The following is a 19803-nucleotide window of genomic DNA, read 5'->3' on the forward strand; positions in this document are numbered from 1 at the left end:
TTAAAATGAATCTCAATGAATCAACTACTAGCATATTTACATGCTTTACTGATATTATTAATGGACTTAAAAGTCTAGATAAAGTTTATGATAACAGTAAATTGATGAGGAAGATTCTCAAATCTTTGCCTAAGACGTGGAAAGTAAAAGTCACAGCCATTCAAGAGATAAAAAATTTGAACAAATTTCGATTAGATGAGCTGATCGGATCCTTAATGACACACGAGTTGGCAATAGGGCAGCACAATGAAGATGTGAGTCGAAAAAAAGAAGACCATTATCCTACAGTCCACAGCAATTAAAGAAAATGAAAGTCAGTCCTCCGAAGATGATGATGATGACAGTGAGGACATGGCCCTTGTAATCAGAAAGTTCAAAAAATTTATGAGAAGAAGAAGGTAAGAATTCAAGAGAAGAAACCTGGCCAAGGGAGAGCCCAACAGGGAGAAAGAGAAAGAAAAGAAACCATCCTTATACTATGAATGCAAGAAACTGGGATACTTTAAGGCTGACTATCCAACCTTGAAAAAATCATTTAAAAGAACTAAGAAGAAGGCCATGGTAGCAATGTAGAGCGATAGCGAACAATTTGGCTCTGATGAGGAGACTCAAAATGAAGCAAACTTCTGTCTTATGATTTTGGATGACGAGGTAACATCTGAACCTTTTTTAGAATTTACTTTTGATGAACTTCAAGATGCTTTTCATGACTTAATGAAAGAATTTAGAAAAGTAAGTCTGAAAAATAAAAATCTAAAAAAAAATAAAATTTTAATAAAAAAAACTCTTCAAAATAATAATAAATTAAAAAAAAGAATGAAATCCTAAAGAAGAAAGTTGATAAACTAAAACTTTTGGTAGAAAAATTCATATGTAGTTCAGATAAACTACAAATGATATTAAATAGTGTCAAAAAGGAATCTGTGATAAGATTGGTTTAGGGTATAAACCAAATAATAAATAAAAATTTCTTAAATTTTTTTTTTCTACATCATCATCCACTTATAACACTTCTCACGTAATATGTTTTAGCTGTGAAAGAATAGGACACAAGGTATTTATATGTAATTCAAGAAAAATCAATGGCAAAACAGTTAAGAAAATATGGGTTTCTAAAGGAATCATAGTTACTAATGCTAAAGAACTCAAAAAAACTTGGGTATCTAAAAAAGCTACTTGATTTTTATGCATAAATATCTTGCAACCAATGGATCAAAATGAAAGTGGTACTTGGATAGCGACCGTTCAAGACATATAACGGGTGACAAGGAGCAAGTCTTCACCCTTGAGAAAAAGAAAAGAAGAGTAGTCACCTTTGGCGACAATGGCAAAAGCAAGATCATTAGCATTAGTAAAATTCAGATTACTCCTTCTATCTTCATTGATAATGTATTGTTAGTTGATAATTTAAAATATAATCTGTTTAGTATTAATTAATTATATGACAAAGGCTTTGAAATAATATCTAAATTTTCTTCATATATAATTACTAGTCTTTTTGATAATAGTATCAAATTCATTGGATATAAGTGTGGCAACATCTACTTGGTTGATCTCGATGAGATAGCCATGAAAAGTGATCAATGTCTTGTTGTTGAGGATGCTAAGATCAAAAAAACTAGTTGACTATGGCATCGCAAATTAGGACATACAAGCATGCGTACTCTATCAAAATTGGTTGCTAGAGATTTAGTTAAAGGCTTACCCAAATTAAATTTTGAATATGATCATATTTGTGATGCATGTTAATTAGATAAACAAACTAGAGAAAATTTCAATCCAAAAGTATAGTTTCAACTTTTAGGTCACTTAAACTAATTCACATGGACTTATTTGGACCTACTAGGACTACAAGCTTGGAAAGAAATATGGACTTATGATAATTGATGATTTTTTATGTTTTACTTAGATTTTATTTTTGGCACACAAAGTTGAAGCTTTTTTTGCTTTTTTAAAATTTTATAAAAAAAATTTTAATGAAAAAAATTAACTACAGTTTGTATTCACAGTGACCACGGTACTAAATTTGAAAACAAATTTTTTTGAAGATTTTTGTAATAAAAATAGTCACTATTATAAAAAAAAGCCGATGGCAGAGGTTTAAAACTCCTGCCATAGCTTAAAAAACCACTGTCATAGTCTACGACAGCAGTTGTCTAACCATTGCCATTATTGCGGTTATGCTAACCGCTACCATAGATAACCTATGGCAATAGTTCTTTAAACTACGGTAGCAATTCACAAACCACTTCCATAGCTTTTGATCAATCAACATATAGCTACGGTAGCGGTTATGTCAACCACTACCATAGATAACCTATGGCGGCAGTTTTTTTTAAGCTACAGCAGTAGTTGCCAAACCGCTGCAGTAGCCTTATCTACGATAGCAGTTATGTCAACTGTTGCCATAGGAATCTATGGCAGCAGTTGGTAAACTACTGTCGTAGTCTTTGACCAATCAAAATGGCTGATCGGGGGTCCGATGATTGCCGGCAATTGTCGGTCGACTGCCTACTGATGATCGACGGCCAACGGGAGGGGGTGGCGATGGCAGACAGGGCCCATGGCAGCGATTGGTGGTGATTGACAGGGCGACGATGGTGGTGGCAGCGGTGGTGGTGAGGCGATAGCGATGGATGGGCCCATGGCAAAATGCTCAACTCTATGTTATTAGTGGTTAACAACTTAAGCCTTTATATATCGTTCATTCATTATTTTCATAGTCGATGTGGGACTATCAAAATCAATCATTATTGGATCTACAGCAGTGGTTGCCATTGACCGTTATTGTAGGTCCAACTTACGATAGTGGTTGATGGGCAACCACCGTGGTAGGTCAACCTACGGCAGCGGTTGCCCTTGACCATTGCGGTAGGTCAACCTATAACAGCGGTTACCCTTGACCGCTGTAGTAGGTCTAACCTATGATAGCAGTTGCCTTTGATCATTGCCATAGGTCTAATCTACGGTAGCGGTTGGTTATAATCGCTGCTGTAAGTCCAACCTACAGCAGCAGTTCGCAATAACCGTTGTCGTTGGTAGAATATAATTTTTTTTTCTGAATATGATATAATTTTAGAATTTAAAGTTCATCTTCTCCATTCATTATCTAAATAATCATCGTTAGAACATCGTCACAAAAGATCGCCTCGATCTGATAGCTCTAGGCATGTCGATCAATAAAATTTGATTTCAACGATCATGAACGATTGCATGATAATTTTATAGATAGAGACCACCGATGGATTCAAAAACTTGCAATGATGATCTTGATGATATTTGTAGCATACTATTAAAATTTTACTTTAATCAGATATCATTATCATGATCAATTTAATATGAGATGATTTGGATCGTTAAATAAAAAAAGAGTGATTAAAAGATCAAATGACATTCGATTAGATAAATAATCTTTGCTACTGCTTTGATCATTTGTATGGTGGTGATCGTAAAAATGATTAATGTATGTATATAAATGATCCAAAATTATGTCTCTTGATTCTCATTCTTAAAGTCCTTAAGTAATTATGCTTGTACTTTTATAAGATCTGCTCAACATGGATGGTTCATATATGTGCAATTAAGATTTTACAATCATCACCATACAAATGATTAAAGTAGTAGCTAAGATTATTTATCTAAAATATTATCTTAATCGGATGCTGTTTGGCCTTTTGATCACTCATTTTTTAATTAATGACTGAAATAATCCCATGATAAATGACCGTGCTAATGATATTCGATTAAAATAAAATTTGGATAGTGTATTAAAAATATTATCGAGATCATCATTGAAAGTTTTTGCACCCATCGACGGTCTCTATCTATCAGATCATCATGCAGTCATTCATTGTCATTGAAATCGAATTTTAATGATCAACATAGCTAGGGCTACCGGATCTAGGTGGTCTTTTGTGACGATACTCTAGTGATAATTATTTAGATTATGAATGGTGAAGATAGACTTTAAATTTTAAAATTATATCATATTCAGAAAAAAATTTATATTTTACCAACAGTAGTGGTTATTGCGAACCACTATCATAGATGTAATCTATAGCAATGGTTATTAACAACCACTGCTGTAGCTTGGGCAACCACTACCATAGATTAGGCAACTGCTATCGTAGGTCCAACCTAAGGCAGTGGTTGGTTATAACCGCTACCGTAGGTCTAACCTACTGCAGCAGTTCACAATAACCACTGTCATTGGTTCTATAGCAGCGATTTTCAAAACCACTGTTGTAGTAACAGCTGTCATAGACCCTTATTGTGGTAGTGGATATTGAACACAACTTTTTTACACTAAGAACCCCACAATAAAATGATGTAGTTGAAAGAAAAAATAGAATTCTAGTATATATGATCTATACTATGTTGTGTGAAGGGAATCTACCTAAATATATTTAGGTTAAAGCCATAAACACAGCATGTTACATCCTTAATAAAGTTTCAATTCGTCCTATTTAAAAAAAAATCCCCTATGAGCTTTGAAAAGGAAAAAGATCTAACGTTAACTACTTCCATATTTTTGGTTGCAAATGTTTTATTCATAACAATAGAAAAAATAATCTAGATAAATTTGATGCTAAGATTGATGAAGATATCTTTCTTGGATACTTCACATCTAGCAAAGCATATAGAGTTTTTAACAAACGCATCTTGGTTGTTGAAGAATCTATTCATGTTATCTTTGATGAAGCTAACAACTTATCTTTGAGAAAGGAAGATATGTTTGAAGATGATACAAAAATTCTAGAGAATGGAATGAAGAAGCTCAATTTGAAGAAAAGACCCACTCAAAATGAAGATGAAGGAACAAAAGATGTTGAGCAAGAGAAGAATGCTAAACAAGAAGTACTTCAAAGGTATAGTGATCTACCCAAAGAGTGGAAGTATGCATACAACCATCCAAGAGATCTAATCATAGGTGATCTTTCACAAGGGGTAAGAACTAGATCCTTTTTCAGAATTACTTTTGATTATCTTGCATTTGTCTTTCATCTCTCAAATTGAACCCAAATGCATAGAAGAGACTAAAAATGACTCAAATTGAATGCTTGCTATGCTAGAGAAACTAAATCAATTTGAGAGAAACAATATCTAGACACTAGTTAGTAGACTTATTGACCATCCCATTATTGGAACCAAATGATTTTCAGAAATAAATTGGATGAAAATAATAATGTAGTTAGAAACAAAGCTAAGTTAGTGGCTAAGAATATAATCAAGAAAAAGAGATTGACTTTGACGAAGCATATGCTCCTGTAGTAAGCTTAGAAGCTATTAAGCTGTTGTTTGCTTTTGCTTGCTATATAAACTTTAAATTATTTCAAATGGATGTGAAAAGTACCTTCTTGAATGGTTATATCGCTGAAGAAATATTTGTAGAACAACCTCCTAGATTTGAAGATCACTCATTTTCAAATCATATTTTCAAATTAAATAAAGCCTTATACGGCCTAAAACAAGTACCTAGGTATGGTATGAAAGACTTAGCAAATTTTTGTTAGAAAATAAATTTAATAGAGGTAGAGTAGATACAACACTATTTTTGAAAAGAAAAGATAATGACTTTATTATAGTTCAAGTTTATGTGGATGACATTATTTTCAGATGTACTAATGAAAATCTTTATCAAGAATTTATCGAGTTAATGCTGGATGAATTTGAAATGAGCATGATGGGAGAGCTAATCTTCTTTGTTGGGCTTCAAATCAAATAAATCAAGAGATTTTTATTAACTAAATGAAGTATGTTAGAGAAATACTTAAAAAGTTTGGCACGAAGAATGCAAAGAAAATTGGCACACCAATGAGCCCCACGTGCGACTTGACAAAAATAAAAATGATAAGCGTGCGAATAAAAAGCTCTACAGAGATATGATTGGTTCTCTACTTTATTTGACTGCAAATAGAACTGATATATATATATATATATATATATATAATCTTTCTTCTAGAAAAAATATTGTACATTATACTAGTAAATAATGACGCTCTCACTTTTTGTCCGGACTTCTCTTGATTCTATCCATTAAAGGAAGAAAGCAGTAACTAAAGTAGATTGTATTTAAAGGGGGTGTGTATTTTTGCTTTCATCCAAGGTAATAAAGTTTCTTTTTCTTTTTTTTGCTCTTTATTTTTTATACTTTGTATTTAGTAATGACATCTTTTTCTATGTAATGATTTCACTTGATAAAAAATCTCTTATACATAAAGAACATAATATGAGGAGCCACCTCTCTAAGATTGCCTTCAACTTTTAATGTGCTGGATAATTATAAAAGAAAATTATGCATCGATAATAATTGATGAAGATTATTGTGTGCATGTCAAATGATTAAAAAATTTTTTTGCATCAAAAAATCTTACAATATGTATAAAAAAATCGATGAATATGTATCACAAGTCATATAGTATGTATTGATGGATATAATATTTTGAAAACTATGTATTAATTTATTTGAAAGTTTGTATTAGATTATTAAATAATCAATTTACTAAACGTGTATCATTTGACCGTATATTATACATTGATGAACTTCATATTCTAAAAATCATGTACTTATTTATTTGGAGATGTGTTAACTTGATGATTAATTTATTTATTATGTACCATAATTCTGTAGTATGTATTGATAAAAAATATATATTAAAAATAAAAAAAATATCATATTTTTAATTATAAAAAATTTTATTAATAATTTTATTAATTTTTTAATTTATTTTTTAAAATTGATGATAAGAAAAATATGGCAAACTATATGGCAAAATGCCTCGTAATTTTTTTTCTTCCGTATGATTTTTATATCAGGCCCGCCGTGCCCGCCCAAATTTTGCACACGGACCGGGATTAGGCTCATAGGCACCGTGGAGGATCCGAACTGGTTCCCCCTTCGGCGCTCCTCTCTGAGTTCGAATTTCCGAAGCATCGGAAGCCAAGGAACAAAGAAATGGTGGGCTAACTGAATCGAGCCTTGGAAGTCCTCTCCATTCTCCCCCAAATCGAAACACAAATATTGTTTTCTTCCCCGAGAATCCCTCTTCGAATCGAACGCCTCAAACCCTAGAATCCATTCTTCCTCTAATTTCCCCCTCCTCCCTTCTCTTCTTCCCCTCTTCGGCTCGCTACGATGGAGAACAAGCGGCCAGTCCGCTGCAGCGAGAACGAGGAGATCGTGCTGTACCTATGGAGAAAGCGGCAGGAGATGGCCGAGCGGAATGGGATATCGGAAAACCTCGACTCTACGCTCTCCAACGCGTATCGCAACATCTGCGGTGCCAAAACCCCGATCAAATCCCTAAAGGACCTATCTCACATCAAGTAAGATCGCGAATTTTTTGAATGCAAACGCTGTTCTAGTTTTCTTTTCTTCCCCCCTTGTGAAAGATTCTCTGATTCTCGGTTCGTGGATAGGGGTGTCGGGAAGTGGATTCTGAGGCTTATGCAAGGGTTTTTCCCCAAGGATGACTCTGACGCATCCCCGACTAACAATGTTGAACAAAAGGGTGGCTGTTTTTTTTCCTCTCTCGTTTCTCTTTCAGTTATTTATGAATCTTTTCGGAGTTTGTATGGAGATTTGTTTTTTTTTAATATAATAAACTTAGTTTCCTATCAAGTTCTCTTCTTTCTAATAAAAGAATGATCTTTTGACAGGAAAGAAAGCAAAAGGGCCCAAACGTTATGTACCTCAGAAGAATTCGGTAGCGTATGCCTTATTGGTTACTCTTTACAGGTAAATATGAAGCTTGTTTTTTCTATAACGTTTTAATCTTTTGATTTCATGTATTTATTTCCTGAAACTATGCTTTTATTTTCCAGGGCAATGGCGAGTGGGAGTAGTTATATGAAAAAGCAGGAACTCATTGATACGGCTGAAGCAAGTGGGTTGTCTCGAACTGCAATCGCGTGAGTGGCTTTTTCCACTATTGACTGCTTATAATTCTTTTGGGCGCTTTTGAAGTGCAGCTTGGATAGTTTGCTTGCTGATTTTGTTTCAACAGGCCAGATAAGGGAAAAGGGAAACCTGGGCAATTTGGGAGTTCACCGGGGGACTGGTATACTGGATGGAGTTGCATGAAGACCTTGATATCAAAAGGATTGGTTGTGAAATCTAGCTGCCCGGCAAAGTAATATTTTGTTTTCTGTTCTTATTTATTACTGACAAGGACTAAAGAAAATCCATGAGGCTCATGGTACATTGTGTAGAGATGCTAATCTAAGGTGCAATCCTTGCACCTTAGTTTATGCCTTACATGGGAGGCATACTTATCTTTGATTTTACAAACTATTGAAAGGGATAAGTGATTTTTATTCTTTACTTTTTATTTTTCTAGAATTAGGATGTGAGGAAGCCGGGCTGAAATCATTTTGAGGGGCAGGACTTGAACCTGGGTCATTGGTACCCAATCCCCAGTGTCTTTTACCAACTGAACCAGCTGGCACCATCTGCAATAAGGGTTTTATTATTTGGACACACACTTGTTAAGTGGACTCCATGTTAAATGTAGGTATAGTTTTATATATCACTTGTACTCATGGTGGTGTTGAACCAAAGCACATGGCTTCGTGCTTTTATGTGCATATACAAGTCTAAAAATTTTCTGTCACTTACCGTTGGTGATAAAAAAAGGATCAGGACAACACCCATTTTCATTCTTTGCTTGAGGGTTATGGTATGCCTTATTTGAGAGTTTGAATGCCTTGCCTCCTTCCTTTGGCTTTTTAACTGTTAGATGTGATGCTCTTAGTTGTGAGTACTCAGCTACTAGGTTTAGACTGTAAATTATGTAAATAAATTTAAATTTTGATAAAACTGGACAACAATTAATGATATCAATATTACTGTGAAAAAAGTAAACAAATAATTGATAAAAAAGCTGATTCAGCACTCTGTTTCTGATTTCAAATTTGCATCATCCATGCTTTGCTAGTCACTTCTCCATGAGCTAAGGGCCACAATGCTCTTTATTGAAAACTCAAAACTGTACATGGTACTAATTGATTATACTTATCAATCTTGTTGTTTCTAATAAAATCCTCTCCATATCTGCTGTATCAAGAATCATCTAGTTCTTTTTTTGAATTAAAATTTGCTGTTTAAATTGAAGAATTATTTTATACATAAAAGAAAGCATTTTGCATTGTTTTGAATTATTTTTCTTAATGCAATTAGGAACATCATGTTTCTGCTAAAGTTTTGTCGGTTTGTTAGAGAAAGCAAGTAAATTTCACATTTTGCTAATCATATACTTAATACATAACTAAGGCTGCTTTCTAGGACTGGATTTCCTGAGAATTTTCAGGTGGCAAGCGGTATGACCATGGAATATGATCAATATCTTGACAAATTGTGGATGAATAATTGAAAATTTCTATTTTATGTAATTGCATACATATTTGTTGCTGACTTTTATGATTTATTTGAGCCAGTTATCATTCTACTTTTCTCCTGAAGCTCCGGTTAGTTGAACTAGTTGAATTTACTCTTGTTCAAATTTAGGTTTCACCATTTTATGTAGGTGAGGAAGGAGAGGGTTTTTCCTCATTCAAACTCTTTAACTGTCCTCTTATTCCCCCACTTGGCGTATGAATGTCTGCCTACCAACTGCCACAGTGTCCTCTCTATACTCTCTCTCTTAGTTCATTCTTCATTTTATTTAGGGTCCAAAAGGGATGAACAAGCTTGGACTTGGACCCATGCTTGAAATCTACATTCATATGATCCTCAATTTGCTTGATGTTTTTCTTGGCAAGGTCGGAATCTACTTGTATGGAATCTCATGGACCAAAAATTGCGCAAAAGGCACCTTATCTGAATGGATTAATGTGGATAATAATTGGGGCAGATTCTCTAATAGACTAATTACAGTTAATAATTAGCTTATGTTCCAGTTGGGACATGTCACTACACGTCCATTCCATATATGGTTTTCACAAAAATTTTGGGTGGTCCTCTATTTCGCAGGTTATAAAATACTAACTTCAGGTCATGGCTTGGTTTGCATGGCATGTTTAAGTAATTTTCAGTTGGGATGGAACAATTGCTGAAGTCTTGTGTAGTGCCAATAAAACGTTATTAGGTATTCCTATCTCGGGCTAGTTGTAAAATATCTGTTTCAAAGGCAGATTTTGGCCTTGCCTTGAGCCAGAACATGCAGTGCTATCGTTTTTAGTTTTTGGATAACTTTGGAAATGGGGTTAAACTAGAACTTAGCATGCTATATTAAATAGTTTGAAGAAAACAATGCATGGGGGATACTAAAATACCATTTTACAAGTTTCTTGGCATTTTTTTCTTTAAATGTTTCCAGCATCTTATGTGATGACTATGTTAGCGTACTTTATCTTATCAACGGCTGCAGTCACATTCATTATTTAGTACTGATAAATATGTTGAAATATATCGTGCCTTCACTTAAAGTACAGGATATACTTGTAACAGTGCACATCTATGCCTTCAATAAAAATGTCTCAAGTGGTCCCAGCAACTTGTGGTGGGCTGCAAGGTAGTGCTTGAGCACTCTTATCTATCTGGCACAGCCAATTTCAAATCAATCGTTGCTATTGTCATTTCAGGGATCACAAGGAATCAGGGAATCTCTTGATGAATATAACAGACAATCCTAGAAAATACCATTTTCTCTAGTGTATTTTCTGTTGTTGATGGATGTAGAGATCTTGCATGCAAGGAGTGTGAAGCTTTTGTGTTGATCACAGGTCATGACCTGGGTTTCAATACCATTATTTAGTGCTGGAGTTAATAAATATTTTGATTAGGATCATTGCCACTGTATAAAGTTGCAGGACTGAGACTCAGTTGTGCATGTTGCCACTGCAGGGATGCATTCATATTTGGATTCTTTGCGTAAAATCATGTGTAATTCTGAATGCCTATAAGCAACATAAGTGTATAGTTACTGTAGAATGTATTATTTCATGGATTCAAAGTTCTTTAAGCTGTGCAAGAAAAAATATTCATGATCGTGATAACAGATGCTGCTCTGGATACTATATATTTGTTTGCCATGGTAGTAGTAGCAGTGCTAGTTACTCCCTCCATTTTATGACAAATTCAGACTGTCTAGAAATATACATACTTGAAAATAGATATTGCTGCATAGTCTATTATATGTGGCAAACATGATGTTTCATGCTGCAACAAATCACCATTGATATTTTTCTAATAGCATTATGTATCAATGGTTGTTTCTGACTTTTGGTATCATAGAAAATAATTCTGCAATAGAAAATTTCATAAGTTATCTATAATCTTCGATAATTACTTATTTATGTTCTAATTGAACAGAGTTTTACTACTCTTATTGGTTGCTTGACTTCTGATAACAACTTATTGCATATTTTTATGGTTAAGAATGCATTACCTACTTTTGTCTAGGTACATGCTAACTCAAGAAGGGCAAGAAACTGCACATGAGTGTCTGTTGCGATCTGGATTAGCTGGTCCTTCCGAACCCTTGACTGTGACTTCTGGGTCTCACATTTCTCTTGGTGGAGAAAGTTTGTCACATCAAGAGTTTGTTGGAGCTGCTTCTGCTCATGAATTAATGTCACATTCAGCAGATTTGAGCTGTCAATTGGAACTAAACAATATTCCAAGTAAGGTTGCAGACAGGGTAAGACTTGCCTTATCTAAATGCTTAAATTACTTTCCATATATTTGTCAGACACTGCTCTGCTATAAATAGATAGGTTTGCATCCTAGTCTCCTGTTTTGATGTGTAACTTAAAACATAATTGGCTTCTCTAAATGACTTAGTTGCTTTATTTTCTATAAAGTTATTATCATCCCAGTTATATTGTGCCCATTTTTGGTTCTTCTTCTCAGAAATCTACATAAGGGATAATATATGATTATTTTCTCAAGATATTTTGGCACAACATTTAGTATGAACAATCAAAAAACTTCACTTGATGAGGAATACTTTATGCAATATGTAATTTTTGTGTTGTCTTTTCCCACTCAGCTTGATAAAATATATTATTGGACTTTACTATATTGTTTTTCTACTGAGTTTGTTCTACTTCATGGTATGGGACTCGGCAAGTATCAAGTTTTGTATGATTAACTGGATTTTACAGCCGATTTTAACTGTTGTCTGATGAACAGTTCATATCTCGAAGAGTATGGGAAATAATTTCTACTGCACATGAATTAAAGTGTTGATCAGCATGGCACAATACATACATGCCAATGCCTTGCTGCATGCGGCACTGTCATGGTGCCAGCTGTGTCTTGGTGCTTGGCACACACAAGCAGAGCAGGTGCTAGTGGGTGCCTGCTTATGCCAAGAATGGACACTGCATGACACCACATGGTACATAGGGTGTTAGAGCCAAGCAGGCACAGCATTGGCAGACAGTATTTTAATCTTTGTTATGATAATTACTTTTTCATGCTCTTAAAACAGTAGGTGTTCTTTGTTTCCTTTTTTCTAAAGAAATTTGGTTTATGGCTGGAGGGAGCTTTATTGTATGCTATGTTTTGTAGATACTGATGATTAGCTTTTCCTTTCACAGCTCTTTTATGAGCACATATGATGTACAGTATCTTGCTTCTTTGTTTTCGTCAGTCCTAAGTGTTATTAGTTGTAGCCTTATCCTGATTTATCTTAAGCTGGGCAGTGGTCCCCCGCAACACAAGTTGTAGGAATTTCCTATAGCTTGGATTAATGAAAGATTTTGATAGGGAAACAAAATGTGGGTCAAATTCTCTTTCCAAACCAACCAACCTTTGTGACTTGGATGAGGACCAGAGTTGCACAGCTATTGGAAATCTGCCATATTCCTCAATCGCATGAATTTCCTATACTGAAGTTGTGGAGGACTCAACCCCCTGAACATAGGTGAGCAAATTCCTCCATCTGCTGTTGATGGAATACAGAGATGGAACTTAACCCCTTGTAGCAATTATTCGATATTTATTTAAGATCATGAATTTTGTTGCTTGGCTATACTTTCTCTATGATATGCTGTATATGGCGAGGCCTACATAGTTTGAAGCCTTATATCATCCATTGTGAGAAGTTAAAGAAAGAGAGAAGCAGATGGAAATCTGGATGCCACTGGAAACATGATATGAAGTTTTGGTGGTGCTATAGCACATTTTAAATGGAACTTGGGATCCAATACATGGTGATGGCAGGAGGACGCTAGTAAGCAAGCACATGGGTACCCTTAAACGTGTTCTTCCAGGCATGGTTTGCTATCTCGGTATTGGGCTTCATACTAGTGCCAACCTGTTACCATGTCAGTGTGGGGCTGGTTCAGTGTACCGAGTTCGGTAAGCCCCCCATACTATACGGTGTGGCATTCTCAGTACCGCCCGGATTGGTATGGTACAACAAACCTTTCTTCTAGGTGTATCAGTCAACCATACGTGGAATGTCTCATTGATACTATAGTCACTTGAAGATTGATGCTGAAATCGTCACATTTTGTATTTCTGTTTTATGTTTTCCAACAAGCAAGTTCCTCATTTAACTTGTCCAGAGGAACCGCAAAAAGAGGCTCATGATGATGGATATATGACTTGCTGCCAGAATTGTATTGCTTGGGCCTTGGGGTACTGTTGTGGGTCAAGTTGAGAGATGGATGGAAAACATCAGACTGATGGTTCTTACATTGGGAGAGCCATTGGGCCAGATCCATAGTATTGATTCATATTAGTGGGACAAAGCTTCTTGGTTTGATGTGGGTAGTGGTATCGGAATCTTCTTGTAACACAATTATGATTTATGTGATTCCCAAATTTCCAACAAGGATTTGAAATGATTGTAGTATGTGCATCTGACAATTATCTGATATTCTTAATTTTTGACAATTTAGGAAAACTTGTCAAGAAAAAAAAAACTGCATTTTATGTACTAAGAAACATAAAATTCTTCCATGATGATCTGAATATATTTCTATATCTACTGCTAGTTTCTTTTGTCTGCAATGTGGAAGGAAGGATATGAAACTCTTTTGTCTTCAAAAAAATGGATACTTAACAGTGAATTCCTTGAAGTGCACACTTGAAGGTTGGGAATTCTTTCTTGGGACTGGCACATCTTTTAAGGAGAAGGATCTATATAAAAATCCTTTGCTATATAGAAACAAGATTCTTTTGGTTACTTTTGAGGCTATCAATTAGTGAAGGCATCATATATCCTATCGCCCACCTTAATCCATAATATCGTCCGTGACCACACTGCCATGACCATGTTCTTTGATATAAGATTCCTTTTCTGTTTAAAGCATCTGGAAAACAGGGGCTATTGCTTGGTGCAATGGTAAAGGCTTGGATTGACTAGTGCAACGTCATGGGTTCGAGTTTTGGGGCAGTCACTCTGTGAAAAAAAATGTCAAAGATTAGGTCTCTTCCGAGTCTGCCCCTTCTAGGATCCCAAGTTGGTGGGAACATGCTTGGGTCATGACCTTTTTGTAAACAACTGAAAACATAAGTGACCTTACATGCACAAACTCCTAACTTGAATGGAATTGGAAAACGTGGCACATGCACTTCTTGCGGACATAGAGAACTTGTTTTCTGCTTCTTTCTTGACCTTTAAAGCTTTAAATAAAAGCAGCTGTGCTAATATTTGTTCAGTGATTTTGTTTTTTCTTTTTTTATTTAATGGTTTTTCTTTAAAACATTTACAAGAGTCGGATTGCATAAATGGGTTGAATATCCAATTGAATAACATTGAAACTAATAGTTGGGTCAAATATTGATATGGTTATGCTAATGAATGAGGGTGTTTGGTGGTGCTTTTTTTTTTGGTGGATTAGAAGAGGGGGTTCAAGCTGGCAACCTTTTGTTACAGATCAGCTTTTGTAGATTTTAAAGACTGAGTTTCTGTTGTAATGTATTACTGGTGTCCTTTTCTTTTTTACTGATCTTCAAAACCTGATTTTTCTCCCGTCAATAACAGCACCGTTGAAACTGCAGCTTTGTGGGATTTGTGTTAATTCTTCTGCTTCAGTTCAATTATTTCATCAGTTGAAAAATGTGCAGATGTCTCTTTCTGAAGGGAGTGGCATCCCCTTGTATTCTCTAGTGATGAATGAGGTTTTAGATGGTTGCATCTCCATACATTTTAAAGGTTCTGTAAATAAGCATGTTGGGCCCTGTCTAGTTTTATCCTTTTCCCTTGGATTGCTGCATTGGTTAAGATTTGAAAACTTTGATTTGTTATTTACCCAAAAAAAACCCTAGATTTGGTTTCTTGGTGGTTTTTTTGCATAGTATTGAGTATAATTTGGTGTTATCGCTTGTAAGGTGCTATGGTTCTTTATGAAAGTTACATTTAGCAGGCATTACAAGCCTTGGTTAGTTCTGTTCTGTAAAACAGTGGGTCCTGCTAAACATATTCTCATCACTTTGGCTTACATTTTACAGAACTTCCAAAGTGTTCAAGTCGATTCTTCGGATTCGGAGTCTGCAGAACTTGCTAAGGAGGCTTGTTTTTCAACACTGACTGCCTGCACCTCTGCAGGTGTGTATATTCATTCTCCTGACAATTTATCAGAAACAATCCTGAATATTTCTGTAAGAGATGCTATCTCTTTTAATGAGATCTTGCTTTTTATGACCTTTTTTTTTTTTTTAAACATTCATTTGTGCACCTCCATTTTCTGCACCTCCATTTGTGCACCTCCATTTTTAAACATTCATGTGTGCGATGCAGAGAACAGGACAAAATCTGGTTCTGGTGGCACATCCATTTGTGCACCTCCATTTTCTGCAGAATTAGCTCCAGACTCGTTCAATCTGTGGGCTTGCAGTTCATTGGTATGCTACCTTGGTGCATAACACAAGCACTGGTTGCTTTTCCTGTCATCTTGGATTAAAGTAGACAGGAGCTACCATTTTACAAAGAATGCTAGTTATCAACATTTCTAAAGAAGAGCTTGATATTGAAAATTAATGAAGACAACGTATTGACTGCTCAGGATATACCAGCATATGAAACATCTGGTGGCGATAATGTGGAAAGGGAGATCGATGCTCTTGCAATGCCACCATACAAATCTGGGGAGAGATTTGAGGACACCTATGATGTTATCTTGATACTGGATGATCGTGAAAATTTTGGGTTAGTATACCAAAGTCATGAAGTAACAGTTTATTTTTCATCCTGTTTATTTCATGATAGAATATTGCTTTATGTTTTTGTCCATGCAGTATCTTGTGATGTTTGGTAGATAGATTGTCACACCCCATTCTATTAGCATGAGCGGGCACATGATAGACGGTTGCACATCCTATAGGATTTGGCCCACAGGATATGCATGGCCTACCTAAGATATTCAATTTTCCAGATGGATCCTGTATACTATTAGGCAGTGGTAAAACTAAAGCACTTGGAAAATTTTAAAATATTAAAAGTGCCATAACCAAAATGAATCCAACAGCCATTGTCTCTATACTTGGTCAAATGTTAATACATAACATTTTTTTTTCAAATAGGAAAATATCCTAGGTTTTAACTCTCTTGCTCTTAGCTACATAATCTCGTATGTGCTATTCTTCAGTAACTGAAAAGAACATGAGAAATAAATAGTGAGCTAGGCCGGTAAGTATCTCTCCACCTCTAGTCCAATCAAGAGTGTAACATTCAATACAAAATAAATATAGATAATGTTTCCAAATAAATAAATGCAACATTTAGGAAAGAGTTTCACAGATTAACATATAAATAATCAGAATAAATTTACCTTCCAAAAATATCAGTGTACAAATAAAATAAAATGTTTGTGCAGCTAGTGAAGGAAATTCCTTTTGAAAAATCCACCATTTGCCCTATGAAAAGGCCGATATGAGATTGGCTCCTAACATATAATTTACCTAAGATTGGCATGTTGGCGATTAGCCCCGACTAGCTTGGCTTGAAACGAACTAGCTCTAAATCATATCAACTTGCTAGTGATCAACCTCGACTAGCTAGTCCCGAAAGAATCTAGCTTTTGAAAAACAATGTGCTAATGATTGACATATGCTAGTGATCAGCCCCAATTGACTCGGCTTGAAAGGAACTAGTTCTAAATCACATGAACATGCTGGCAATCAGCCTCAACTAGCTAGGCTCAAATCATAGTTAGATCAGAGAGTGATCAAAATCATAATGTATCAATTTCACACCATTTTTTAGCAACATACATGAGGTATTCCAAGCATTCATGAATTTTCAATTTTTTGTTGCAAAAAGTTTCACAACGTGCTATATCAATAAATCAATAATTTGTAAATTATATTTCCATGATGCAAACACGACCAGTATACAAGAAGTGGTCTTCTATGCTGGATCCATGTTTGAAATTTATTCTTCATTCATGGAGATTTAAAACTTTTTTTAACTACATGGAAAACTATGTATTAAATATAGGTAAAAAAAGATGTACATAGCAATCTAGGTATTGATGCAAAATAAATTTTAAAAACGAAAATATGAATGCACCTATAAACTCTAGATTGCAGAGATCCTTCCAGATCGAGTTCATGAAGCACAAAAATTCTTTCGACAAGGCTATGCACGACCTACATAGAACATACCAATAATTAGGTTTCTTGAAAGCTTCTAAAGTACAACACAATTTCACTTTAATTCTGACATATGATGGGATCCTCCTGGGTTGTGGGACCCACCCAAAGCTCCACAATCTAGGGTCCTCCTAGATCAGGGTTTGTGACCCTAGTTTGCCAACAGAGAGCCAAGATTTGAGTACAAACTATCGAATCCATTGTAGCTGCTTTGGTATCATCTATTCCCTTAATTGGAGGAAGGGGTTCGTGATTACCTTGGGTGTGGGGTCTGTCCCTTGAGCTAGATGCTACTCTGAATTAGGATATCCTAGCCTCCTATTGGTTTAAGAGAGATTGGGTTATAGAGAGAGAGAGAAAAGTAGGGGAGAAAGAGATTAGATAGAGAAAGAGAGATATAGAGATTGTGGGAGTGGAAGAGAGAGCAATAATGAGTATTAGATTGAGAGAGGACTTAGAGAGAGCGGGAGAAAGAGAGGTTGAGCAAGAGATAGAGAGAGGGAGAGAGATCGAGAGCCTTGGCTTATCGGTCGAGTCGGGCTTAGGTGGGTTATAAGTTGGGCTGGTGAGGCAGTGGCAATGTCCTCCATAGAATAGAGGCAGTGCAGTGCAACCATGAACAAGGGAGATAGGCTATGACCTATCATTGAGTCAGTCGCGATCTAAGCAGTTGGACAGGATTGAGGCATTGGAGGGGAAGTAGGACCCTCGAGTGTTAACAAATAGTGATGCTGGCCGTATCATCCATCTTTACTTTCGGGACAATTTGCAACTCTGTGATCCTATTGGCTACATTCAAAACATGCCCTACGTAACCAGCGGCAGCCCTTCTTAATGTGAAAAGTGAAAACCCTTGCACCTTCCTCACCATAGTCCTTTCTCTTGTTGAGATCCATCATTCCTTCTAAAGGGTCTGTGGCTCTTAGGATGGTCACATGAAGGTTCACCACCCTGTTGTCCCCCAAATTTGAGCCTCTTCTTTAGGTTGCAATTCCTTGCTTGCTCAACATTTTTCACTGCCTACTTCATCAGCTTCTCCTTGTTGACAACTTCCCTGTAAGTAGTCAGATGTATTAGCCGTAAATCAATCTTGACTCCAGGCTCAATCCTCTCTCAAATCTTCTAGCCTTTGTGGCTTCAGTGGTCACCAGGTTTACGGCGAAGAGGGACAATTCTTTGAATTTGGCTTCATATTGGATCATTGTCATGTTGCCCTGGGTCATCCTGATAAACTTCACCTTTTTGTATCAAAGGCACTCAAGATGGTACATATCTAAGAATTTTAGATGAAATATGCTTCAATTGACAAGCTTTGAGTTGTTCTCATGTCGCTCTTGACGGCCTCCCACCACTCGTAGGCTTCTCCTTGAAGTAAGTAGACTTCTCTTAGTCCCTATAGTTCATGGTTGCGGAAGTCTTCTTTAACTCCTTTGGCCAATTTAGGGCCTTAGTAGGTTCCAAAGACCCCTCGAAGATGGGGGCTGCCATCTTCTTAAACTTGGTGGTTCCTTTCTTTGTCCTTGATGGTGGCCAAGCTCAATCTTTGGTTGCCCTAAATGCTGCATCTGCTGCAAAAAACTGGTTAGGGCCTAAACAAAATTGGCTACATGGCCTTGGTTCCATGGAACTCCACTAGCTCTTTGATTGTTGCCATTGGTGTTGATGGTGTCACCTTGCGAGCGAGCAAACTAACCTCTCATATGCTTGTCTTTTTTGTCGACGAGCTATCAATCGTTCGAGAGGTAGAAGGGGTACGCAGGGTGCTTGCTACCTTGGAGGTGTTTGTAGTGTTGTGGGTGTTGGCCGCTTGGGATCCCTTAGCAAGGTCGGCCAATTTTCAGGTCTTGGATTTGGCCATCCCAACCTATATCCACAAGAACATAGCGGATTCAACCATCTTTAATGCAAGGAGTTTTTAGTCCTTAGAATGAGTGTAGGCGCAACATCTAGTGGAGGGATGTATTATTTATTACATGAAAAAATATAGGTGTGTAAACTATGTTATTTTAGCAATTAAATAATATGATTTGGTAACGTTATTGAAGGTAGATTGAGATGGCATGATGAAGTGGACATGAGCATGCTAGGAGGTTTACTTGATTACTAATGGTTCCATCGATTAGTAGCCTTCAGATTAGTAGGTCTGTGTCCTGTGCCCACCGGCCAGTGGCACGCACCAGTGAGAGAATCCCAACAACCCCGCCGATAATGCCCAAAGGATGGGGGCACCTAGGAAACCTGAAATCCACCATGGA

The 19803-nt window shown here is 36.2% G+C and overlaps 1 protein-coding gene across 2 annotated transcripts in view; it reads left to right on the forward strand.

Annotated features, from left to right (window-relative positions):
- The first annotated feature begins 6851 nt into the window (after positions 1 to 6851).
- LOC105045367 (crossover junction endonuclease MUS81) overlaps positions 6852 to 19803 on the forward strand; it is a 33940-nt gene continuing 20988 nt past the window's right edge. For both annotated transcript variants that reach the window (XM_010923624.4, XM_073257909.1), the window contains exons 1-9: positions 6852 to 7326; positions 7420 to 7511; positions 7660 to 7738; positions 7825 to 7911; positions 8007 to 8132; positions 11402 to 11639; positions 15407 to 15503; positions 15696 to 15799; positions 15961 to 16103. In XM_010923624.4, the coding sequence (XP_010921926.1) occupies positions 7136 to 7326; positions 7420 to 7511; positions 7660 to 7738; positions 7825 to 7911; positions 8007 to 8132; positions 11402 to 11639; positions 15407 to 15503; positions 15696 to 15799; positions 15961 to 16103 (1157 nt within the window). In that variant the 5' untranslated portion in view covers positions 6852 to 7135. The remainder of the gene's footprint in view (positions 7327 to 7419; positions 7512 to 7659; positions 7739 to 7824; positions 7912 to 8006; positions 8133 to 11401; positions 11640 to 15406; positions 15504 to 15695; positions 15800 to 15960; positions 16104 to 19803) is intronic.

Source organism: Elaeis guineensis, chromosome 5, assembly GCF_000442705.2.
Source record: "Elaeis guineensis isolate ETL-2024a chromosome 5, EG11, whole genome shotgun sequence".
Taxonomy (NCBI): Eukaryota; Viridiplantae; Streptophyta; class Magnoliopsida; order Arecales; family Arecaceae; genus Elaeis; species Elaeis guineensis.